Consider the following 26,808-nt stretch of genomic DNA (forward strand, 5'->3'; position numbering starts at 1 on the left):
CAGCACTATCTGAGCACAGAACAAGACAGTCCTGAAAAACTGCAGCAGGTCTAGAAAGGAGATAGAAGCGATTGCTACTCAATTTACAGCATTATATCTCAAAATTAAGCAGGCATATGAAAAATGCATGGAAAATATATATTTAGCTGTATTTTAAAGTGAAACTTAATACCCTATGTTAGTGTATAGCACTCTCTTACCAAGAAAACTAATTTACAGGCAAAGAAAGAGAGCTTAAAACTAAGAGACTGTGTTTTTAAATAACCTAAGAAAAATGCATACTTAGTTACCTTTTATTCTCCTGCTGTGTGTGCCCTGAGCTGGCCCGGGGAGTTCTATGAGGTAAGAAATTCCTGCTCAACAAAAGTTCCTTTTCTAAAAAAAGTGAACATAATGGAAACGGGGAACCACTTACCAGGCAGCTGAAAAAGGAGCTGACTGTGCAGAGAATTTCACACCTTACGGCTTTTGGTCAGTAAAGTACATAAACAAAATGTAATTTTCTATGCAATTACAGAGGGTCACACAAGAATATTATGTTTTAGAAACCCACTCAAAAGCATATTGCTCACTAAGAGCCCAGTCCGGAAAATGGTTACTCACTTTAGTAAAGTTGCTGGTAAGCATTTCTGGGAGCAGGGCCTAGGAGACATTTTCCTTGTTATGCTTTCTTAAACAGTTTATGTGATAGTAACAACAGGAAGATAAATTACTTTGAATGGTAGCAATTAGAGAAATAAGGACTGTGATAGATTTACCATGTGGAAAACATCTCTCACACATTTTCATACAGCCATTAAATGTAGTTTTAATGACACAACACTGATTTCAGAAAGAAACAAAGTTTATTTGATGAATATAAACAAGATGATCAACACTAAATACTTCCCATACACATGATAACAATGTTATGAACTCTAAATACCTTGGTACTTTACACTTCTACTAGACATTAAATTACAATGACTGTCTAATACATGCCCACTGTTAATTTCTAGGAATTCCTTAGTTTCATATCGATATCCTTAACCACATATCAATATCACAATCCAGAACATGCCACTCACTTGAAAAAAGTATTACAAGAAGCACTATCAAATGAGGATCTAAGGTTATTAGGGAATACTGACCCATTGCTGCAGAACATCACATTCAAACGTCACCCTACACACAGAAAAAAAAAACAACATTGCAGGTATAGTTTGTGTCAACACATCTGAGGTCTTTTCATAAACACTGTTTAAAAAGTAAATTGAAACTCACTTTCAAATGAAAGTCAATGTGCAGGTACGTGCATACTGGATACACAAAATTCATTAAATACAAAATTCATACTGTACATTTAAATGAAAGAAAGAATGCGCAGTACAAGACTGATCTCACATTAAAATAATAATCATTATCTTAAGTGTTAACCAAAAGTTGGTTTGCTTCTTTACACTTCAAGGGGGAAAAGAACTACCAAACATTGCTCAAATAAAATATTTTCCCAACATCACAGTGTTTATTGTAAACCCCGAGATTCTATTTTAGTATATGAAAAGATTTTCTGCAAACATCATAGAGTATCACATGAAATGAAAAACAAAAAGAAAAGGAAAAAGAACGATAAAGAAAGCAATGTTAGACAGAGTTTTCCTCCTTAGGGCTAAACTGTAGGCCCTGATAAAAGTTTAGATCAATACTCTTACCAACATGAATGGAGCAAAAATGCCCCGAAAGTAATACCTGTGACAAAATTGGCACATACATATAAATATCTAACTATACAGCTTTGCGCCTGACCCTATTTCCCCCTAGTTTATTTCCTACTTCAAGTATTCAGTTGCAGAGTTAAGGTTAAGACCTGATTGTAAGAGACACAGACGATTGTCCCCTACTGTGACAACAAATTTGTCACAAGAAACTAAGCTTTGTTGTCTGAGTTTCCAAGTGCAACATTTGTCATATGTGCTAAATATACTCCCAAAAGCTTTGCTGTTTCAAAACAAAGATCTAAAATGCCATTGATAGTTAAAGGACAAACTTTTTAAACATGAATGAAATTTGGATTATCTATGCTATACTAATTCTATACATTTTCTATCTATGGAAAACAGTAGCATCCAGCAGGACTCCTGCTCAAATAAATTGCTCTTTGACTGCACCATGAATTATGGTACAAATAAATAAAATATCATCTCTAGACAATCACTTTAGAGGGGTATATGTATGGCTCATGTAGGATGTTTAGGGTTAATTGCACCACAGGTTCAAAAAATATTTTTTCTAAATTCAGTGCAAGACTTTAGGAGTATCCACTTAGATTTTTCTTTTTTACAGCAGCAAAGAAAAACTACTAAGGATTAAGGCCACCCATGCTTAAATTTATTGTTTGTCCTTTAAAAATGTAGATATTCTATTCCCACTCCCATCACCGTGGAAGCATTTCTCCCACGGACGAAAAGATGCCCCGATAAAACAGCCAAACATTTGTAGGTTTGCCAGACTGACCAAAAATGTTCATGGAGTCACAAGGATCCTCTCCTCAAGAAGTAGCAGACATTTATCTATCAGTTAATATTCTCTCACTGAATGTAATGACTTCACATTTCTGTTTTTCCTTGCATGTGCTTTAAATTTATTTCACTATACATATTTTGGTGATTCAGACAGCCTCTATGGGCTGTTTGTTCATTGTTATTTTCTTCTTTAACATCTAAAAGTCATTGGGATCCATGTTAGAGACTGTTTTTCAACACAGAAAATGATAACAAACAGTTCCTCATTTACAGGAGACCTAGTGCATATACTGTATTCACAGCAATCTTACTTTATTTTTATTTTTTTAAAGAGTCCCAGCTTTCATTGTTGAAGATCTGTATGCATTTGGATGGTAAAAGGTTGATACATCCTTGTGTATATGTCCATATAGTCCATATATATACAAACATATGTATTTATATACGCCTCAAGCTTTTACCATCCAGGAATAGATACATCTTGTTTATAATTGTATATTTATGATCAAATTAGATGTCCTATGCATTGTCAGAGACACACACCATATTTTCATAGAGTTAATCTTTGCCATCAGTTGTAAGTACCAAAAATTGATTTCATTTCCAACCTGGCCCAGAGCTTAATACCGGTTATACTATCTATGTGATTTTTTCCATTCTTTTTTTGTTGCTATTTTTTTTTTCTTGTTTGTTTGTTTGTTTTCATTTTGGTTTGTTGTTTTTTTTTAATTATAATTATCAGTAGATATAAGAAAACAGAGGAGGGTAAAGGCTTGATTTTAATTTTTTTAAAAAGCCCACATCTAATTGGGGTTAAGATTAATGCCAACACCCTTTATATAACATTATACAAATACCTCTTTGATAATCTAGTGCAATAGAAGTTTTAGAATAGTCTAGGTAAAATCAGCAAATGCAGATGCCATACCTAAATTACCTACATCTGAATTACTTATTAAAATCAATATCAATTTACCAAAAAAGATTTACATAACCTGATTAAATGAACTTCATTAAACAATAATATTTGAACACTTGGTTTGTTTGTGAAAACAATGACTTGCAAGACCCGTTAAAGATAGAAATAAAGCTCTTGTAATTTCTGCTTGAGTCTCCTTCATTGTTTTACGAAGTATCTAATTTCACAGCAGACTACAAGAAATAATGGAGAAGATGCCAATTAATGCAGCATTTCATTAGATATCAACCTTAGCATTCATTTTCTGCATCTGTGATCTTCTCCAGGATATCATGGTCATGTTTGGAGATCCAATGCAATAGATTATCATCATAACTTTCCAGTGATACATTTTTTCTTCCTCTTTCACTAGTTCCTCTGACAACTGTAACAAGGAAACAAAATACTCCAATTAATAACACATTTCAAGCGACAACATTCTAGTTCTCATCTAAACAAGCTTTTCATCAACATCAGTAGGTATATTGCTTTTCTAGGCACTGAGTATTAAGTGAGGATTAATTTGATTTGAACCCACTTGATACACTTAAAGGGTGGCAATCTTTTCCATAGAAGATTTGCATGACAAGATTTCCCCTAAATGGGAAAGATTTTAAATTCCAAATATATGCAATTCTGTGTGTGTGATTCTGCAAATGAGGAATTTTCTGGTCTTCTGTACAGGCACAGTAGCTTTGAAGTGGAACTGTTATTAGTAAACCTAAATGTTTCATTTGGAAACCAAAGGAATTGTCCATTTATTTCTGTCATACAGTCAATGTCGGTTGTTCTCCATGGCTGGCACTGCTGAAATAAAGGGAATGGTGCAAGCCTGAGTCAGTCAGTGGAAAGTGTCTTCTGTCACTCATGGGTTTGGAAGAGGCTCTGTCTGATCGCAAGTGACTGTGGCATGAGGCCTGAATGATTTGTATTGTTACACCAGCTTGGCTGCAAGCAGACGGCACAGTATTCCTCAACAAGGGCAGTGAATTAGTCTTATTCACAGTATCTGTGTCTCAGATGAGTGGGAGGAATTAAATGATTCCACTACAGGGCAGTTGTTCTTTTATCCACTGACTTTGTTCCTAGAGAAGTGGAAATGCATTATGTATGGGACTCTCTGCTGCTAAGCTTGCATTTATGTAAGCAAAGAGTTTCCAAAACATCCGTTTTTATAAAAAAGAAACAGCTGCTGAATTTTTACACTTCTGCATGCAGCAGAAAAAGTGTTGTGTTTTCTAGTAGAACTTTTTTACTAAAATGCCTCTTTAAATTCCAGAAGCTAATATTTAGCACAGTAATTACGCTATGAGTAAAGTGCAACACTTTGTATAGAATGCAAACAAATAAACTCGCAAATCACTTTCAGTCTCTGTTTTTAAGTTCTTCCCTCTACGGCAACCCCATATAATGGTTTATCTAACACAAACTTAGATGAATAGTTTTACTTCTCCATTGGGAAGTTGGTACAATTCTTCTGGTTAAAACACTTCAGGACTAATCCAAAGCCCACTGAAATGTGGAAAGATTCCCATTGATTTTAACAGACTTTGGGTCTGGCCTGTGAATGAAGAAAAAATGACTTCTGCAGAGCTGGAAAGCCAGGGAGTTCCTAAAGTAGATCATGTTACTAGTTCTGGCACATAAAATCTTTGTGAACTTTTTATGAAAACTGTAAGTCAGAGCATGCGTGACGTTTCGTGAACTGTGCATAGCTCCCATTCTTTTGTGTGCTGAGTGTATCTTAATCATCATTCAAAGAGATATATAGGCATAGGAAGCACCCATATAAATTAACAAAGAGAGTACATTCCAGAAACCTTAGCACAAAAATGTCCATTTTTTAACAGGTTCTCTACAATATAATCACAGCAAATTTTCAATATACTTGATATTTTACAAGCTGAAGTTCCTTTGCAATTAACACTCATTCACACGCTCAAAAAGAAGCCAGAATAGAGAGTCCAATCTGAGGAGCAGCAGCCAATCACAAAACGCAATCTCTCTTCAGCTTGCTCCCCAAATTTTCATAGTGCTTTTAGTACAGAATGAAACTCCCACATAAACCCCACCCACTTAATCAACCCACCCCATTCATCAGGAAACCATACACGTACTGGGAGTGTAACAAAAACTGGCTCACCACAGGTAGGAAATGCAAAGTATTTCTCAAGTAAGTCAAATAAATATATAAAAGGATATTGCTGTCAAATACCAGCTGAGGTTGAGTAAATTAAATTTATATTTGTTTCCTCAATACCGTACTTGGGATAGGTCAGTGAACCTCTAAAATGGAAATAAAATTTGGTAATGTGTATTAGGCCTGAGATTCAGGAGTGCTGCAGCTGAAATCAATGTCTTATGAGTTTGGCACCTCTTATGGTCCATTAGATACCAATCAATGAAAACAGCAGAAGGATGTGAAGATATAAAAGTGTAGTAGCCCACAAATATTTGTTCAGATTGTTTTTCCTTTGGATAAAGACACCTGCCTGATTACTACTTTTTACCTCCAATCCTTTCCTCTCAGCAGTGATTTGCAGAAACAAGCTGGGAAAGGGTGGGTAAACACAAAGGGGTTAAAGGGGAAACTGTTTAATAACAGTAGTAAAATGCAGGCTATTTTTGACATCTGGGTTAATGTCCATTATGCTCCATATGCTTTCCAAATGTTTGCAACAAGCACCCAGATACAAAAACAGATACCCATTCACATAGGCTTAAATTGCCCTCTCCTAACCTGTTACACATGGTACCTACATAAAAGGCCAACAACTGATATGGTAATTAGTGAGTCAGAAAGAGAGGGAATAGCCAGTTTATTGTAGGGAATTGGTATCTGACCAAATGTTAGCAGAAAAGGATATCATTAATGAAAACCTGTTAGGGCTATTTCTGCTCCCTAAGTTACAACAAGACATCTGCATTATAATGTGACATCTTTTAAAAAGCTGTCAGGATGAATTCCTCTGTTTCCGTCTCTGAGTGATTTATCATTACTACAGAGTACTAGCAAATGATGTGAAATTATTTCATTTTCTGGAAACAAGTAACTAGACTAAAAAGTAGTAATGCACAAACAAGGCTATAACTCATGAAGTCCTTTTCAAGTAACCCCTGGAACTCGGCTGTGCCTCTTGCAACAACAAAATCGAAATGACATTAATTAAAAAAAAAAATGCATTCTCAATTTTTATTTTTGCTTGCCCAGACTCATGAAAAGAATGACACGATTAACTAAGACAAAGCCCTGGCAGGGCACTAAGCTGAATTCTGTCCCATGCCATTAGCTTATTGTGTGACTAAGGAAAAAGCCACATCATTCTTGTGTGCTTAACTTGCTCTTTGCTATAGCAGGGATAACATCAGGCTCCTCAAGGAATTTGCAAGGCTTTATGTTTTTAATGTGCCTTAACCATCTTGGAAGAGTGCTAAGCATTATTATTTCTCAGTTCCTGCATTTGATTAAAAATGAAACAACATAGTAAAAATTAAATTAATATATTAAGTTACAAGTAAGGAACAAGAACGCAGCTTGCGCAGCTACCTGTAGGACTTTTAATACCAACACATATTACAGACTAGGTGATTCCCAAGGTATGCAATGACATGCATCATGAGGGCATACCTAAACAACTGCAGAATCCTCCCAGATGTTTGATTTAGCCAAAAAAATCTGCTCATGGCTTCTGTGCAAGCCCAGAGTTTGGGCCAGTGGGAACAGCACTTTGGGCTGTTTTCCCCCCTCTCTGAAGTGCAGTTGCTAACATGATCACAGTCCAGCTATTTGCAACTCAGCACAAGGAACAATACTGAGTAGCACAGATCTGCTGGAGTGCTTTCCCCTACATAGTTCCCTTAATGTAAGGTATGAAATGGTACGATATAAACAACTCTGTCATTACAGCCCCCAAAATAAGCATGTATTTTGCTACTTGCACCTGGCCTAATTCTCATGGAAAGAATGAAAACCCACCCCTCACTTTCTAAAGAATGCAGTACCCTGCTGAAGTCTGTCATATCGATGTGAAAACCCTCCACAGGGAGGGCCAGCAAGAGGAATAATTAAGATGTAAAGTTGCATCCAGCCTATGCGGAAAACTTCCAGTGCCAAGATACCAAAGACACCTAAGACACTTGTTAGCTGAGTGAAAAGGTAAAATCTAGTTTAAATTTATAGCATTCCTTCAGTGTCCCTCTAGGAGTTTGGCTTTTTGCCAGTGTTCCTTGTTAAAAATTTGTTAAACGTGTTTGGCATTAATGCAAACACAAAGTGCTCATTTGTTACAAATTCTATTGGAATGCATTCATTTAAGGCAATGAAGTAGTTACCAGAAAAGAAAAAAATGTTCATTAAGTACATTTTAAAAATACAATGATGTATGCGGTGCATAACTATGGCGCCCCAGTGGCTATATAAATATCTGACAGAATAACCACAAGTTGTGTTTGGTTTGAAATTGGAATCTTTTAAACATAACCGATTGAACAAAAACTGGTTTTGTTTGTTGTCAAAACTGATGTTAGTCCTTCTTGTTTAGAACTAGTTACAATAACCGAAGTTTTGGTGTACGATTTCTTACGTCTCAGATCAATAAAGCACATAGGTTAAAGTAACGCTAGAGGAAGTTTCCTCATTCAAATGGTAAGTGCAGCACTGCACACTATCTGGAGAACACTGAACACAAAATGTAAACAGCCCGCTCGGAGGAGAACAAATTTTAGTCATTCTTAAAAACTCCACTTAAGGAAATGTTACCTGGGAGATCTGCCACTGCCTGGCCACACAGAGCTACAGTACCAGGGCTAAAGGTGTCTCAAAACCCACCAAGCACATACCAAAAGAAATAGCTCAAACCCAGTTTACAGATTTCTAATACAGAGGCTGTCTTTTGTAATAACTTTTGTAATAACGTGAAATATCTCCAGTAATGACCATTCTTGATTTTGAATCAACAGTCCTGAGGCACTTTTTAAACTAGAAAATATCTTCTGAGCTACGTTATAAAAGTAGAACCATTTTTCCATTCACTTCTATCCACTTCATACTCATTTACAACAATGACAAATACGAATGTAAAATGTATTTCAAAAGAAGGATCTGTAAACGGTGTGATTAAATAAAATATCAAAAGATTCGCAAGTACCATCAGCATAAAAAGTTATTTATGAAGACAAAATGAACTTTGTTCCAGTTCTGGCAAAGATATTATTTATCTCATTTGTTGCTATTTATGTTTTAAATTCATTATACAGTAAACTTCAGAAGAATCTGCAGCTGGTGGCAGAATCACTGTGTGAACGTGATGAACTTTCCATATTGTTAATCTGAGTTAGGGATAAAAGCAGATACCACTGGGATGAATAAAATCCAATGGATCCAAGTTCTCTAGAGACCAAGAGTCCTTGAAAACTACCGTACATTTATAAAGTAAAATGAAATGAGGTCTGTAAACCTTGAGACTATTTGGACAAGGATGCTATCTCTACTGGGAATGTTTATAAATCAAAATTAGACAAGAAGTATATGAGTTGAAAGACAGATTTTTCTTTTTAATAAACTTTTCCTTTTCATAAAACAAGTCTAGTCCAAATCAAAGCTCTTCAGAAATATGAGAAAACAGGACGCATTCTTCAATCTGTCATTTCCATGCAGAACTGAAAAGAGGGTTATGGGAAATGTGACAGATGGCTTTTGCCTAGTACTCTTAGAGGTATGAGCTGGAGTGTATTGAAGATGATCAAAAAATTTCCACTGACTCCAGCAGACCCCAAGAGTCACTCACAGAGGCAGCAGTGTAGGGCATGGGGCTCTTTGTCATGACATTTATGACTTCCTTAGCACGAAGCACATGAGACCATTAAGACTTTTTTTTTCCCAACTCAAACAGAAGTGACAAATAAGGACGAGTTCATGGGCAAAGCGATTCAAACAACAAGTTCCCAATGTGATCCTAAAAACTGTCAATAGCACAGATTACTTAATGAAATTTGAAGGAGTCTTTTTCATCCTTGCTGATGTGGAATGCCATTTATTCTCATGCTAGGGACTAATTAGGGGCCTTTTTTGAAGATCAAGGTTTTGCGATCTCTGCTTCTTAATAACATGGTTTGCCTGTCTGCCACCTGGGACAAGGCAAGGCACTCTCTCTAACTCCCAAACAGCAGGCACTGCCTTAGGCCATTGCAAGTGCAGGCAGGAAACTGATCCTGAGTTCAGCCATGTAACCCCTTCACTGCCAGCCCTCCTCAAGCCCATGTGAAACCCAGAAAAGGCAGTGTCCAAAGCATTGGGAAAAACAGAGCTTAATATAATAAAAAAAAAATCACACAGCTGGAAATCTAGAATTCACAGCAAAATTAATGTATCAGTACATTGGTAAAGATGGCATCAGAAATCATCCTTTACTTATAGACTGGATCGAATGCATGTGGCAGCGCTTGCTGCAAACCCACATACCACTTGCTGTTCTCCAAGAAAAGAGACAGTTCATGTTCCTGGTGGCTGGGAAAATAAGTGGTTAAATAAAAGCTGTGTCAAGCCCCCAATCTAATAAGTCATCTTATTAGGAAGTTGTGATGCCCTGTTTGCCCTAGCCTGTGGCTTGTCTGCTCCACTGAAAGGTCTCCTGCTGGGACCTTTGTGGCATTATATGAGGTAGAGAAGGCTGCTGCAATATATGAGCCTTGGTTTCGAGCAGCCAAAACAGCAGGAGAACTAAGCTGCAAAGAATTAAACATGTAACAACTCTGTAAAAGCACAGACAGTGATTGAGGTTGGCCCTTTTGCTGTTGACACATTCTGGCCCCTGTAGGTTGTGGTCACTAAGCCCATTAGAGTTGCAGTGTGGCAACATCTAGTTCAGCAAGTTCAATGTGTTTCTGTTTTATTTCTAAATACTGGGCGCAAGCTGGCAGTGATAGCAGAGCGGAATATGGCACCAGAAATATGTCATAAACACAGTCGTCATTGTCAGGGATGTGAAACTAATTTTCAAACTATTTATTTTTTGGCAGATGGAGGTTGGACGTATTTTTGCATTCTGTTAACTGAAATTTAATTGCAGCTTGCTGCATGTTTTGTTTAATATGAAAAAGGAAACTTTGAGATACTTTTTTTTCTTGAAAGAGAAATTTTTCACTGGATAGAGAAATCTTTGTTGCTAGAAATTCATTGCAAAATGAAAACAAACAAAAAAAAAAAGAAGCCACAAAAATCTCAGCTGGGATAAGTCTCACTTATGAGCATCCTTAATTAAATAATTGCTCCCCGCTTCTGTTTTCTTTCATTTCTTTAAGAAAAATATATGTTTAACTCAGAGTTAAAAAGAAAATCAGATTCTGAAATGGATGCTAGAGAGAAATAAAATTAATGTAAGGAGATATTAAGGATTTTACTGAGAGGTAGATTTAAGATAGAAATCCTGATAAGAGTCACAAATGAGAATGCTCCTTCCTACCTGCCTAAGGATTACATTTTTTCAGGAACTGATGTAAGGTTTCTATTATGCTTTGATTAGGATGCTGGCAGTCCCCTAGATCTGCAGTTCTGTTTGCTTTTCAAAGCTGCACTGTGGCCCCATGTTTAATGGCTCACATTGTGGCCCACATGTTGATCTATTCCAATTTACCTGTGGATATGAAGCAAGAGCTCAGTTGGTTGAGCACTTGTACATATGGACGATTTGTCTCTGTCCTCATTCTTAAATTAGCCAAAATTTTGGTACATGTCACAGGTTAAATTTACAGAAAATGACAAAGAGAGGTCATGAAGCGAAGAAGGGGCTTGGCTTTTTCGTTCCATCTACACGATTTCCTGGGGTAGGCTCCCCTATCTCTTCCTAGGTGAGGCAACAGCATTTTTCCTTGAGCATGGTCAGCAGTGCTTCCAGCCCACTGCTGACAAGGGCTCCTTAAGGTTAAATGACTGAAAGATCCACAAAAAAAACCTGCTCACTCTTTTGGAGGGACAAAAGCTATGTCAAAGACCAAGTACATTCTCACTTCAGCCACCAGTGATGAAGGAATTATTTTCTTCTTTTCCTTCTCTACTCAGTTTATCTTCTGTACAGTTCTCTACTCTTCTCTACAATTTGCCTGAGCCAAGCAAGGTCATAGCTGTGGCTTCTCTCTGGATATGGGAAATTTCTAGAATTTGGGAGACTTATTTTTTCTGTCATCTTTTTAGATTTGATGATAATTTGGGACTAGAAGGAAATTCTTAAAATCTCACACATATTTGCCTGGTGGTAGGTGGAAGGATTTGGTTTTCACCTCATGCATCCTAGAGGAGTCAGTCAATTTTTAATAGCTAAAAATGGCTGATTGTAGCACTCAGATAACCAGTTAGCACAGCTGTCACCATGCTCTATTATTAGAAGCATATTGGTTACAAGATTTGTTGTACCAGAGTAAACAGTAATAACTTTGGTGGTTGTGGTGAGGAAGTTTAATCCAAAAACATTCCAGCCAACGAGCAGGAGTACAAGAGCTGGACTCCTTCCCTGGAGTACCCGAAGGCTGACCAGAGCCAGGAGGAAAAGAGGAGATAAAGGTTGAGTGCAGGTCTCAAGTACTCCATGTGTGGGCTTATTTCTTCCCTTAGGAATAGTCTGGATTCCTGGCTAGAGAGGACAAGTCTTGTTGGAAGCCATGGGCATTGCATGGTGTCCTCAGGGCAGATGACTCCAATAAACTGGCAAAAGTTTGCTTGGGATTATCTTTCTCTTAAGCAAATAATAATAAGAAAATTAATGAAGATGAATCTAATGACTTGTGTCTACTTTTCCAATCATATTAGATTGCTTATCTTATAAAGCTGAGAATAAACTAACGAGCTTCAGATTGCTGCTGTGTAGATCTGAATATTTATACCAACAGTTATATATCCCTATCCATACTTCATAATTTAGGTAAACCACAAACATGCTGTTTCGTTAGGTTGTTCTGCTAGTTAATAGCTCTGTGCTCTTTATCCTATCAGTATGCTTAAACACTAATTGCTCTGTGGAGAACATTGTCAGGTATTCCTGCTATCTTACTAACAAAATAAGAAAAATCAATATGCCAAAGGATAGCTCAGAATATTGTTATATACCAAAAGCCTGTTTTGCAGTTAGCGAGATACACTTTCATCTTTTTCTCCTAATGATCCAAAGTATTTTGTATTTTATATGGTTCATGATATGAACGTCCTTATAAAAATGAAGTGTGATACCTACAGTTTCATCTTTTAATGTCAAGAAGAAAGAGATCCAGCTAAGGAGCATGCTAATAGGTTTGATCTATTTGAAGTAAGAGCAATGCTGGATCCACTTAAAACTCCTAGCACTGCTAGAGCATTACAATGACTGTGTGTGGCAGTGTGAACAGGACCATACATGCTCTACAGTTACTTATTTTTTAAATACCCATCCAGACAACACACAGCATTTTGAAATCTAGCATGTGTGGTCTAATTATGCAATAATTTTTATACTTTAGGCCCCAATATTATGAGCTTCTCCACAATTATGGGTCTGCCCACGCATTTCTCAGTGCGTGATAGGGAAGACTTAAGGACCAGCTCTGGTAAGCATATCAACATATGCTTTAATTTTTACTCTAAGTGAGACTTAAATATGCACCTAACTTTAAGAACATGCATGTGTGTCTATCCTGAATGAGAACTTTCGGGCTAATCTTTTGCTAATGACATGCATATAATGTGCCATGCAGACTGAAGACCACGGTCATCATCATACCAGTAATAAACACTAATAAAAAAAAAGGAAAATAATAAAAGAGCAAAAAGCAAAATATTGTTCCCCTCAAACCTTCAAATACCACCTTTTTATCCACTTTTAAACTTAACAGCAACCATGTAGAAGTTAGCAAGAGCAGTTTAGATAATGAGATTTCCAAAGGAGATACTAAAACCTTCCATGTAAGTGTTATGTAACAAGTAAACACGCACAAATAAAAATATGAACTTCATTACTAATCATAAAAAATTCTCAGGGGCAACACTTCCTACTTGATATGTTTATGAAAATTTGATGCAATGCAATTAAACTAACAATTGCATTTAGCAGTATAAGACTGGTGAATTCATGAACACAAATAATCACTACAATCAATCAGTAATACAACATCTATTTATATTTTCTTTCTAGAGAACACCATTTTCCTCACATCCATTTTCTTTCCCCTCTCAATCTCTTCTTCCTGTACAACTGTAGGCAGACTTTCTTATTTTTCTTTGATCTCCAGTTTTGTGTTTGCTTAAGCTTTATGTCTCCCTACACTTTTTCATTCTTCTCTCCATAGTCTCTGTTGTCAACCTGACCAACCCATTGGGCTTTAGGTAGTAATTGTGCGTTATCATCACCATCTACTTTACCTGCATATTGCAGTTCTGTTGGTTGGAACAAGATAAAACAGAGGAATAATTCACAAAGGCATTTCTGAGGTCAACCTGTTGCTAATTAGATACACGAAAACAAAACCAAAGATACTCTTGTCGTGCACGCACAAGTGTGTCAAACCCTCTGAGGAAAAAGGAAAGACCAGAATGGAACTTAGCTCATATAAAAAACTTGGAAAATAAGAACAATGATGACTGTCCATACTTAGTTCATTACACCATTAATTTTAGAGGAAGTGGAAACAGACCAAGCACTTAATTTTTTTGTTTTCTATTGAAATAAATAAAAAAATTATAAGAAAGACAAATATTTTCAGGATTACTTCCAAGAAATTTTGTTCTTACTTGATGCTTAAATTAAAGAAAGGAAAACCGACATCTTAATTTCTCATGAAGTAATCAAAGCACAAATAAAATTATCCAGCCCATTTCATTCTAATGTAGGTTTTTTGTTTTTTTTTTTTATGATTGCACATTTTTCCTCACTTACTACCTGAATTTAAAGATGTAATACAGATCACCACTGTAATGGCCACTGATTGAGTCTGCCAACTTCACATTCATATTCGTACACCTTGGAAATGAGGAACAAGGTTTTCTATATAGAACAGCAGAACATAACACAACAATGCAGGAAAATCAGCAAAAAGCATGGCTGGACCATGATTTCATACTCAAATGAAGTCAAGTTTTGCAAATATTGAATATAAATCGTGAGGGTTAAATCAGAGAAAGTGGTTTCCATGCATTTTTTTTTTTTTTTATGTGAAAATCTTGTTACAAACAATTGCACAAATTAAATTACACCTTATTTATTTATTTATTTTTTCTTTTTGGTCAAAACTACTTGTGCTTTTAAACAAGCCAGTTCTTGTAGCGTATATCCCAACTGTAGTTTATCAATTGCTCGTTGAGAAAAAAACAATTAATTGAGCCAGGAACAGCTTTTGTTACAGAGATCATGTAAAAACAACAACAGCAATACACAGAAAAACAAACAAAATAAAACCCTTCAGTGATTTTCTCATTCTAGGCACTGAATTCACAGACACAGGATTTTAGAAAGGGAGAGAGAGAAAGGATGAAGACCTTTGCAAGATCTTATGCCAACGTTTTGAGATCTTTACTTTCATTTCATCAAATGAAATTTTAGTTTTAATTCCCTTAGTTATCTTCCAATATTAGGAACTGACAAGATAACAGGCAGAAATTGTTTTGTAGGCTCACAGAAAATGCACCTTGCCCCAGTAGTCATTTCTAATTCAAATCTCTTCTGAAGTTCAAAGTGTGGATCAGGAGCAACTCACATCTGCCACATCCATGTGCAAGATGTGGAAAAATCTACCAATCATCTCACATTCACACCTACCAGACCACTGAAAATTTTAGAGAGTTTTCATATTTTTTTTTTTTTCTGAGATGAAGAATTATATTGTAATCGTCTCTGTTCATGTAGAAACAATTGTAAATCTCTATCATTCTCATCACCCTCTATTTCCCTTTCCTCTACTCTTCATTCTTTGTCAGTGGCTTACCAGAATGCATGGAACAGCAGAGATATGGGCAAACTTTGATCTGGTACAGGACTTACAGTGGCTTTGTGTTTAGATACCCGTTTCTTTCCTACATATTTAAAATATTGTTTGCTGCTGCAAATAAAGCAAAGTTTTGGAGAACCATGCAGAGCAATTTCAACATCTCCTTCCTGAAGAGTATCAGCTCATTTACATCCTGATGTTAACTATACAGTTAGGGTTGCTTTCAAGAGAGAATTCAAGAGATTTCAAAACCAGTTTGTGGGAAATTCCCATGAAAAATATCTGGTTTCTCAAAAGAATGAGCTGAAACTTGTAGGGCAGCTGGGGCTGAGGGAAGGCAACAGACGTATTTCCATTCTGTGCATAATTCAACAAAATGTCAGTGCATGCTTTTGGAATCCTTTTTCTGTGCTGCTGTTACGAGCTGACACAGTGTCAGCATTTTCAGTATTATGCCATTATCAGCCTGTATAGAATCCTTTAAAACTGCTGGGGGGAAAAAAAGTCTCTTTTTGCATATTTATGCCATCCTGCTCTGAGCACTTCCGTTGGCCCCAGTAAATCTCTTTGCCAAATTTCAATTGACTCTTGCGGTGTTCCAGCTGTTAGGTAAACTTCCAAGGATATTTTTGTGACAGGTACAAACGTAGACAGGAAATCTCAAGAAGAAATCCTAAATTAATTATGTGTCAACATTCAAGCCACAAGAAGGAGCAATTGTCATAAATTTTTGGAAGTTAGAATCCAATTTTAGTGGTAAGTGCAAAGAAGTTCACTGACTCAGTTGTGAGTCAATGCCAATGAAATAATATATGTCACATTCTTTAACAGTTCACTTTGGCTAAACACAGAAGGGAAGAAGCTAAGATTAGTAAACTGCTTATTTAAATCACATAAAAAGACGACAGACTCAAAGCAATAACATACTGTGGATTCACAAATTAAAATTCAGTGTTGCCTAATCTTATCTCACGTTTTTGAAAACAATTAATTTTATGCTAAAAGAAAACCTCTCCACTACCTGAAAATTTGACCGTGATGCCAATAAAATGATTCTACAGTGACACACACGTGTGCCTCAGCTCTCTTCTTCTATACACACAATGCATTTGGGCTGCTTTATGAACGCTATTCACGTTGAATAAGCAAGGGAGTGAGAGGGCAAAGTGAGAGAGTGTTGAAACAGTCCTGGCCATGAGAGCTGCCCATGTTTCTTTAGTTTTAGCACTGCTGTAGATTTCTTGACAGCCCTTCTGATTCCTCTACAACACGTCCTTACAAAACCCCGAGCCCCACACAGGTAGACATGAGTGCTCCGGAGCTCTACAGGCATTGCAGGTGGCAGCCCCCCGCCCCAGCCCCCACGTCCCAGGAGTATTTCTGCAGTGAGTCTGGCTGTGCTCCTGCCCTGATCGTCCTTCCAGACCATCAGCTGCACTCAGCTTGGCAGCACGGCTCTGCCCCGCTCCCATCTGAGCACAGCTGAAAAAGCGATCCCCTGTGTCACGCCAGGCACCCTGCAGAATCCCATGCATGGGCCTGGCGGGGGGCTCTTTCTAAACCCGCCTGCCTAAATACAAAAGGGAGAGTGCTGAGATACCTGTTGTCTCTGGACAGAGAATAATGAGTCATTGGGGCTTGGGGAGAGAGGGAGGGGGAGAAACTACCGTAAGCTCTGCAAGCTGCATTTCTCAGCACAGCTTTGCGGCACACGTGCAAGATGCCTGCGGTCCTCGTTCTGGCACCAAGCCTGTAAGAAGGCCTGGCAGGCTGCACAGCACCACTGCTGCAGCATGGACACGGGGCTCAGGCTGCTGCCTGCCAGGTGCAGAGCTGGTGGTGAGGAGCTGCCCTGCCCACAGCCCCCATTCCTGCCCTCGATAGAGGTCTGCACGGGGCCCACACCGCACAGCCACCTCCCCACAAGGAGAATCGCAGGCACGGAGATGCCTTCCTGACACATAGCATCTGCTACACAGCAGGAAGGGTCACAGCTCGAGGGAGGGAAATGCAACTCAGACTGCTGACAGGAGAGGGTAGAAAGCAGTCATCTCACACAATGGGCACGGATCCATGTTGGAGTATTTCCTTTATAAACAGTATCCTTTTATAAAATGCAGGTAACATTCCCCTTCCTTTACTGTGTGCTTTTTCTTTACAGATTAAAGGCACTAAATGGATCCACCCAAAGCCTGCAGAAGACAGTCTTTCAAATTACTTCAGTGGAGCTGTGTCAAAACAGTCGCAGGAAGCGAGCACTCAGAGACCCATCTGTAGGCAAAACTTGGCCCTCAACAGAAGCATGAGCAGACCAGAAACCCTCCAAGGCACCAGCAGGGACATGCTGCACTTAGCTGACCACCTTGATTCTGTGTCTCTAAAATACTGTGGATAAATAACTATTTATGTCACCCTGGGAGAACAGGAATGTATGATACGGCTATGTAACCACCTGGACTTTTATATATAAAAAGTGTTTTCACTACTTATGGAAAGCCAGACATGTAAATTACACTACCTTTAGCAGGAAAAAATACGTGCCAAAGACCATGCCTAGGAGCAGAACTGGGGAAGAATGGGGGTATGGTCATGCCCGTTCTGCAGTGTTTTCTTTTACAAGCCTGTTTTACTGCTGAGGCGGGGGAGACCAGTGTTATTGCTTCCTCAGAAAGCCATTCTCACAGGATTTGACTATTGGTCATGAAAAACTTACAAGGTCAGACAATCCTGCAATATTTTAACAAATTCAGGGTTTAAACATGTTCCCAAGATTTTGGTTATTTCTGTTTAGAAGATGGAAAGTAATCCCCTTATAAACGTGTTATCGGCTGGGAAACTAGAATGAACTAGAATCTGGAGATCTGAATTTGATTTCCTTGAAAGTTCACATAAATTAGCTTTCAAAGGATTTATCTACCTTCAGCATTTCCACGGTGGACAGATAAAGGTGGTACTATCAGTAAAGCTACATCTGAATATTTGGTATAAAAAAAAAAAGGAAGAAATAGGCCTAGCATGTTTTCTTGGTGCTGACCAAGAAAAGGAGACACACAGCCACAGCATCCTTCACCATTAGAGGTCCCCTAGAGGCTGATTGTTAGCATTAGAACATTAACAATCTGTGTATTTATCAAAATGTGGACACTGGAGTGGCTTGAAGTAGTTTCACTTCCTCTTAAATGATAATAAATTGGCAGCGTGAGTGTTGACTGCCTGAAATGCAACTTCATTACTTCAGAGGTTAATGGAGCAACCTCTCTCTGTTGATCTTCCTGTCACCATTGGCTACAAAAAACTCTCTGACACAGTGCAGTTTTCAGGAGAGGCACAAGTATAACAGAGATTAACCACATCAAAAAGAATACTGTCCCACTCCATTATATTCTGCAAAGCTGGTGTGCAGCAAATTACAAGGTCCAGCAGTGTGATTTGGCTTGTCTGAAAATCAAATTAGCATAAAAAGAAATGATGATGTTATATTACTGAGACAAATGCTTTTCCATCTTAAAAGGAAAATAAGTAAAAGAGAAACAAGGGGAAAAAAAGAAAAGAGAGAAAGGATTAAAAAAAGAGAAAAGAAAATTTGAATTAGTAGAGACCAAACTAAATGTGAATACTTTAATTATGATGTAAAGTATAAGGAGCAACTGACCTTGAGCTATTTCATGCTAGTTCTATAGAATCCCTCTTGTATTCCTTAAAGAAAACTCCACAGTGATTTAGCTCAACTACCATTCTTTTGAAAGCTGAATTCACGCTTTTGCAGGAGATGAAGACTGACAGAAAAAGAGTAGGAGGAGGCCACTGAGATTCAAAGAGGATTACATTTAATGCTGTTTAAGTGAAATAACCTACTGAATGAACATGTATTCATTTAGGGAAATGTGCCTCTCCTTATTCTATGCTACTGCCCTGAAATGCCTGGTAGATATGATAATTTTCCACTAATTTGTACCTCCTGTTGATCACAACCAATGTATGGAATGAGCATAAGTCCCTCACAATTCTGAACAGAAAACACTGTGCAAGGAAGCAGAATGTCCTGCACATCCTATATACAGATAATTGGAAGTCACTTCCAAGAACAAAGATTGCTCATGACCTACAAGTAACAACAACTTCGTCCCGAGCAACAAGAGAAATTCACAAATATACAGGCTACCTTCCCTTTTTTGAGTATGTGAATGAAACAAAATTTCTTTGCATACATGATTAATTTTGTTCAATATTTATGTTCTCGTCAGCAGATTAACAGACTAGCAATACATAACTAAAAGTACTTCACATGTGCAATTACAGCACTGTAATTGCATGCACATACCAACTAATTACACATGTAGTTGTGCAAATGACTCAGATCTGTTTCAGGTCACTCTTATCCACCCTCCACTTCCCACCTCCGCTAATATTTGAGATAGTGTTTATCAAATCTGACAGCATGTCTACAGCAAATATATCAAATACCTTCGTTGAATTCGTATCTTTTGGAAGTTTCAATTAAAAATGAATACTTTTGAGCATGAAACACATACAGCCGAATAAAACCATTCTCTTCCTACATATAGGGGCAGGTACCTGGGCATATTAGGGGGTAATACTGAAAATAAAACTTTCTGCTGCTATCCTAGGGGATGAAAACATTCCTGGAAACTGTAGAGGTAAAGAATACCAGGATTTCTTGCTGGGGGAGTAAACTGGGCGTGGGACTACAAGAAGAAACTATCCTCTCAATGTCAGAACAATGGTCACCTTCCCAGCCATGGATCTACGTAGTGTGAGAAATGGGAGAGGAATTCAGAGTTCAGCACTGATTCTGTCACTGGCTTACCTGGAGAGCTGGGGCAAGCTGCTTACTCTCTCAATCAAAATTTCCTCAGCTGTAAAAAATGAAAAGAGAAGATACTAAACCTGCACAAGTCTCTTGAAACCTACACATTAAAGCAGAGTATAAACAGCAAGTATTTTTCTGTACAACTACGGTAGCAGTAATTCAATTTCTGAAGGCTGAAAAATATTTGCCGTGTTAACTGAAGTCAGGCTGATATGCCTTACCAGTACTTTGGGGTGAAAAAAAAAAACGCTTTTATTTCACAAAGTAAATTTACCCTAATTTAAGATCAAGAAATGAGGTCCACCAACTTGTAGCTTGCAAGAAGTGCTACACATCCATAGAAAGATGATCTGTTAGTTAATGTTGTAAGAAAAAAAAGGAAAAAAATGACTGACCATTCAAGAAGTGTATAACATCATGAATGTAATCATGAGAAAATCAAAATTGCTAATTAAGAGGACACTGCTGCAGGTTCTACAGTCACCAATTACGGTATCTCAAAAAGTCACTGTCCCAGCAGAAAATTTATGAAAAATTATATAAAAATATGAAGTCAATATGAAGTGTAAGAGAACTCTCAAAGTGCACAACTGCATACACAGAATGTAAGAATGCAACAGTATATTTTCCAAAGCTAAAAAGCTGCAGATAGTAATAACCACATCTCTCTCTGAAGACCCTCCTTTGAGAAGGAACTGATTTACATAGATAATTAAACATAGTTTAGAAACCTGAAATATTTTAATGATATGTATGGTTTCCAACAAAGTCTATGATACCTAAAATGATGCCAAATATTTTAAGAGCTTCAGTATAAGAAAATATTCTGTATCTTTAAAAGAGATTCTAAATTTGTATTCCAAACTTCTTTCATTAAAAAAAAAAACAACAATTCTTTCTCAATCAAGTTTTTTCACAGCTGAGAGTAGAAATCTTAAAGGGAAACCCATGCTGATGCAGACTTTTGAAGAATTTTCTTCATTAAAAAGCAGCACTTTTTTGATCTTCATTACATTTGCATGGTAGAAGTATCCAAAGAAGTGAAGTATTACTGTCATTAGTAAGTAAAAGAGACATCAAGTAAACCATACTCAAAGATTATCCATCATAAATAAAAGAAAACAAAGATCCTACAAGTGAAAGACAGCTTTTTTTTTTCTTTTTTTTTTTTTCCTCTTGGCTGAAATCTCTTCTATGGAATATAATGCTGGCAAAACAGAATTTTTCTACTCACCTTTTTCCCTATTGAAAAGTAATGCACTCTTTAGATAACCTCTTCTAAACCACCATTGAAAATTGTATTTTCTGATTCAAACAAAACATTGTTTTTCTTTCTGCCTCATATGGCTAATAATAAAGACTTGAGGTAAATCTCCCTACAGCTGCTTTCAGTTCATTTTAAGTCAATGAAACCAATATAATCCTGTAATACAGTCAACTGTTTCTTTTCTACTAGGCCTGAAGGGCTGCAAGCTTAGAAAGGGAAGAATTACAGTTTTTCTTTTAAGCACCTATTAATATTTTGCCCCTCCAGCAGTTCTTTTTTTCCCCTTTGAAGCCTTTTTCCCACTAAATTAATGTTTAACAATTAAATCAAGCTGAAGGAGATCTTAAAAGATCTAGACAATTACTGATTGGGTAGAAGAACAGGCCTTTAATTTAAATGGGAAACATCTCTGAAATGATGCTATGAGACCCCACAACTAATTACATAATTTTCTGCATCTGAGAAAACATAAGCTGAGAGAATGCAAATAGAGCCACACACGTAATACTGGGGAGAAAAGCTGGAACTCGAACATCTACCTATTATCTTTGAAAACAGAGCAACTTGTAGAAAAACAGGCTTTGTGCTACTAGATATGCAGAGCAAAAAATGCAGCTTCGCAGAGAAGAAAATCCAAGGGATGGCATCTCTTTTTCAGGCAAATATTATTAATACACTGAGAATGGCAATACTCTTTAGGTAAACGTTACAAGCAGGCCTAAGAGCCCTTTCAAAATTGTATATTCTTTGTATACATAATACACTTTTGTGTACTTATAAGATAGAAGTGTTCTGAGTTTCCTGCTTTCAACCACAGTAAAGTGTATATTAACCTAAAAATACACCACAGCTGAATAGTTAAGATCCAGTAATGGAGTTTTTCTATTATGCTTGAATAAATAGAGATTGTCTGGAATGAAAACTCTTAACCTGAGCACCAAACTGGCTTGTAGCTGCCTCCTTTGTCACATCCTCTGAGCACCTGCTTGGAATACTGCCTATTCTTTGCTTCAGACATCCTTTAGGAGCCCATGCAGCTCCAGAACCTTGTGTGTCTCTCCAGATCTCTCAAATACCTTGACACATGATTAAGATCCCTCCTAACTCAGGAAGATTTCATCTACTCCAAGCAGAGTGCCATGACAAGCCTTGGTTCTTAAAAGGAATCAGACTGAGATAAGACTGAGGGGATTTGGTGCAAATGTTTATCACCAAGACCTAATTAACAGAGTCCATGATTTTATCCTACTTCCAGTATAGGTATAGAAGCAGCTGAAGGCCCATGCTAGAATTTCCAAAAGTATGATGGATCATACTGGCTGAAATCAAAGAGGCCCCTAGTGTGAATTCTGCAAAACTGGACCCATGTCTTTTGAGTGTGTGTCTGTCACACAAGTAATAGGGACAGACACTCAATGAACTAGACATCTTATCTCTCAATAAGCGCTATAAGATATTTCCAAAGTAACCAAGTTCCCATTGATGCCAAACCCATGAGGAAATAACAGTTTGTCAGAGAGATACTTTATGTTTCTTCCAATTAAAACACACAGTAGTTGAAATCTCAGACAACTTGCAGGCTGTATTTCTTATTTTGATGTTCACCAAACTGTTGCTTTTCCATAAAAATTTCAGGCATTGCACACTGTTCTTCTGCAAGATTTCTGATACTTCCTACTACAAGACAAGCCTCAGACAAATGAATTTTAAGAATATATTTAAAAATCCCAACAGATTTTCACAATTCAAATATTTGTATTCTTTAATTCAACAGTTTTATTCATCCCCAGATAGAATCAAAGCACGATCTGAAGGAAAAATGTTATTCGGTTTTATGAGCCACTGAATCACATTGGAACACTGAGCATTTCAGTTCACAATCATCTGTTATACAACAGCAATGCAAAGTAAAAATTAATATGTTTTTGGCTGGAAACATGAATTCCATTTTCACAGAGCAGTTCAGATGATAAACAGACTACTATGATGGGCAACATTCAGCCAACAAAAAACACCCTAGCACTTCCAGGAATGAAGGCTCTCATTCCTATAATAACACCACCGACAAAAGTAAGTCATGGTCATTCTTCCTTTTAATATCTTTTTTTTAATACAAAAACCTGTAGTATCTTTCTATTAACCATTTAAAAAGTTTTGTTTCACCAAACCAATTTCATTAACAGTATATTATTTATCCAATACAGACTGCAACTGATTCATGACTATCTGCATAACTGAGGCATGTGCACTAAGAAGCCATCCTCCATCAAGTACTTTCTTTTTGTCCATACAGGGAACAACCACATATTTATGGAATCTGTACAACAGGTAAAAAAAAAAATCAACAAAATCGGGAGGCACTTGTACCTTGTGAAAAACCCCCTGGATGCATTTTTCATTCATGTTCCTGAAATTAATTAAAGCCCTACTGGAAGCATATAGGCTGTGAACCACAATAACCACCAGTTCCTTGCTGATAGCTGAGCACATTTTCATTCCACCTCATCCCTGTTGGAACATGGTCTGCATGCGGGTGGGTGGAACAGGCAACAGCCTCTTTGAGCAACAAAAGGAGGGGCTCCAGTAGAGCTCAAGCGCTCCCACAACAGCCGGCACCAGTCAGCTGCAGAATGTGCTGGCAGTAGCTCTTAAATGACAAATCTGAGGTGTGGTTCTAAGTGCACGAATGCATGAGAAACCAGCACTTTGGAGCAGCCTTATCTGCTGCCACTTTTTTTTTTTCTTCTGAGTCATCTGGAGCAGCTGTTTCACACATCCTGTGAAAATCTGGAGCTCAGCCCATCCCCGAGACATGCAGCTCCTGTGCAGGTGCTGGTGACCCTATGCCTTCAGGAAGTCGCTCCCTGGACTAAGTACGATTCACCAGGGTGCAGAGCTTGGCTGCAACAGCAACCGTGGGCAGCTGGGGTCTCAGGACTGGGCACACAGGATGGATGCTGCTTGGAAGGCCAAGTATGCTAACTGCTGCAGAGCCTACAGCAGCCAGCAGTGAAAACATGCTGTGTACAAAAGCTGATCCTGCTGAGGCCCTGTGCCTCACCTCCACATCAGCTAGCAGCTCCTTTTGCAGCGAACTACATCCTCACTCTTTCCCCTCCATTTCACACCCTAAGTAAATGTGATGAGGACACTGTCCTCTGACAGCTTCTGTTTGAGAGAAACTACAGGACAAGCAGAGATGTTGCTAACACTTCAAGAATGTGCTGAGCTGGGCAGCGAGTTTCCCAAGGATTGCCTGAGAAGGGAGAACCACCCTCCTGGGGCAATCTGAAGGGAGCACAGTATTAAACACTTTTTAAAAGCCATGAAAATAGGGTGAGTCAAGAAGACAGATGAGACAAGAAGTAGGAGTGAGATGAACAAAGGCTCAGGCTTAAGGCCAAAGAATGAACTTTCCTAACCGTATAATGGCAAAGGTGGAAAGGAGTGGACTGGCAGCAAAAAATAGGTTGCAAGTTTCTGAAGAAAAACCTTCTCTGAAGGCTTTACTCCTAATCTGGAAAGAGAATAGTGTGAATAAGGCAGAAGGACATTTCTTTCTATTGGATTCATTATATTTCTTGCAACGTCAAAAGTTTGGAGTGAGAATTTCCATCTCAGTCTGAAGAAGTAGAGTGCAATGCTTTGGGCATGAGGATTTTCCTGGAGAGCCAGAACAAATACAGAATAAGTGACACTGAGAAGGTCTGAGGAATTAGGAGAGCACATCTTCAGCAAGCATGTAGAAGCAGAGAGCCAAAGGTAGCCTGGTTCTGCTCAAAGTCAGGAAGATTGAGAGCACACAGCCCCAGGGTGGTGGGACCCCAAGCCAGAGCTTGGGGAGCATCCAGCCAGGGGAGCCTATCCAGAGCTGTGACACCTAGTAACAAATAAATAGCAAACAAAGATACACCAGTGGCAACAATCAGCTTCAGAAGTTAACAGGAGAAGCCTGGAAAGTGTAAAACCTATTTGTGTTGCTAGGCAAAGGCAGGGAACCTAATGCTAGAGTTATGCTGTGTCAAATAGAATTTTGCGCAGAGGAATTTGAAGACCAGAAAACAAGGAAGATAAATTGTTATTTAAATTTCCAGATTTGGATCCTTCCCATAAGCCTGACAATGAAAATTAATAATACAGATTTGTGACATTTGTAATAAGAAGAAAGAGGCCAATATTATGTTCTCCCAAACATTAGCTAATGGGCATGGGGAGCTTTAAACTATCACCATTCATAGCAGCGATGATGAGTGAAAAGTGACACAGGAAACTTGGGGACTGTTTTTAATCATCCTTGCATAGCTGTTAAAGGCACAATAAAATGGCAACAGGACATTATAAATAGAGCATGTAAAAGAGCCTTCTGTGACAGGGAGAACTGTTACAGACTCCCTTATTAGACAGGTTGGCTTAAGCATTCACTCTGTCACCTTCCTCGGTTGGTCAAATGCTTTGTCCCATTGTAAAGATAACCGAGTTGGTTTGGCCACCTCTGGTTTAATATAAAAAAAAAGGTGATTTATCAGAGCACTACTTTAAAAAGCAAACCAAGCAACAGCACAAAGGTGCTCAAACTTTTTCAGTTTCCCAGGAGGGATGCCAGCTCTGTTTCAAAAGCTTCACACACATTGAAATACGATTTAAACAATCTGGGATGCCTGGAAATAAATTTGTTTGTAGTAAAAAACCTTTCTTCCTACAAAGATGCTGAGAGAAGATGGTGTGTCTCGGCGAATTCTGGTTCTGTCAGAACTGAATCTTACATCTGTCTGCAAATCAGTTCACAAACAATGTTGCACAACGATGCCTTTTGGCCTCTTTTTCAAATATCTTAATATGAGTAATTTCCACTGATGTTAAGAACATACAACAAGTGAAAGAAACCTGAACACTTCTATCATTTATAACAAGCAAATGATAATTAGTCCATTTAGTCTTGTAATGAAGCAAGCTTAAAAGCAAGCTTTTTTAAAAAACAAAACAAAAAAAAAAAAAAACCAAACAAGTCAAATATTTCCATTTTTTTTATAATTCAGTTTGGGTTCTTATTTCACCACAAATTATGAACTATAATATTGGTCATCAACCACCATTGTGAGCAGTGAGCATTAAAATACTAAAAATTCGCTTTCCAGCATTTATTTTCTATTGCTTTTTCATCACAGATGTTCACACATTTGTTATGAGTTTGGTGTATTTAAAACAGAAAAACAAAATGGAGTCTTCTTTTGATGATCTGTTAGCAATAGTTGCCCTTTTTACATACAGTGTGAAATTCATAATGAGGAATGTGGATGCTATTACATTT

The 26,808-nt window shown here is 37.8% G+C and overlaps 1 protein-coding gene across 5 annotated transcripts in view; it reads right to left on the reverse strand.

The window, feature by feature from the left end:
- Nucleotides 1-857: 857 nt before the first annotated feature.
- ERC2 (ELKS/RAB6-interacting/CAST family member 2) overlaps nucleotides 858-26,808 on the reverse strand; it is a 428,344-nt gene continuing 402,393 nt past the window's right edge. For 2 of the 5 annotated variants that reach the window (XR_007379215.1, XR_007379216.1), the window contains 2 exons: nucleotides 20,231-20,279; nucleotides 3,752-3,844 (listed from right to left, as the gene is read on the reverse strand). Coding sequence is in view for 1 of the 5 variants with exons in the window: in XM_048956930.1 (XP_048812887.1) it covers nucleotides 3,698-3,844 (147 nt within the window). In the remaining 4 variants the exon portion in view is untranslated. Of the gene's footprint in view, nucleotides 3,845-20,230; nucleotides 20,280-26,808 lie in introns of all 5 variants that reach the window. The other 3 variants (XM_048956930.1, XM_048956932.1, XR_007379214.1) reach the window with 3 other exon arrangements.

The sequence above is a fragment of the Lagopus muta genome, chromosome 11 (assembly GCF_023343835.1).
Source record: "Lagopus muta isolate bLagMut1 chromosome 11, bLagMut1 primary, whole genome shotgun sequence".
NCBI lineage: Eukaryota > Metazoa > Chordata > Aves > Galliformes > Phasianidae > Lagopus > Lagopus muta.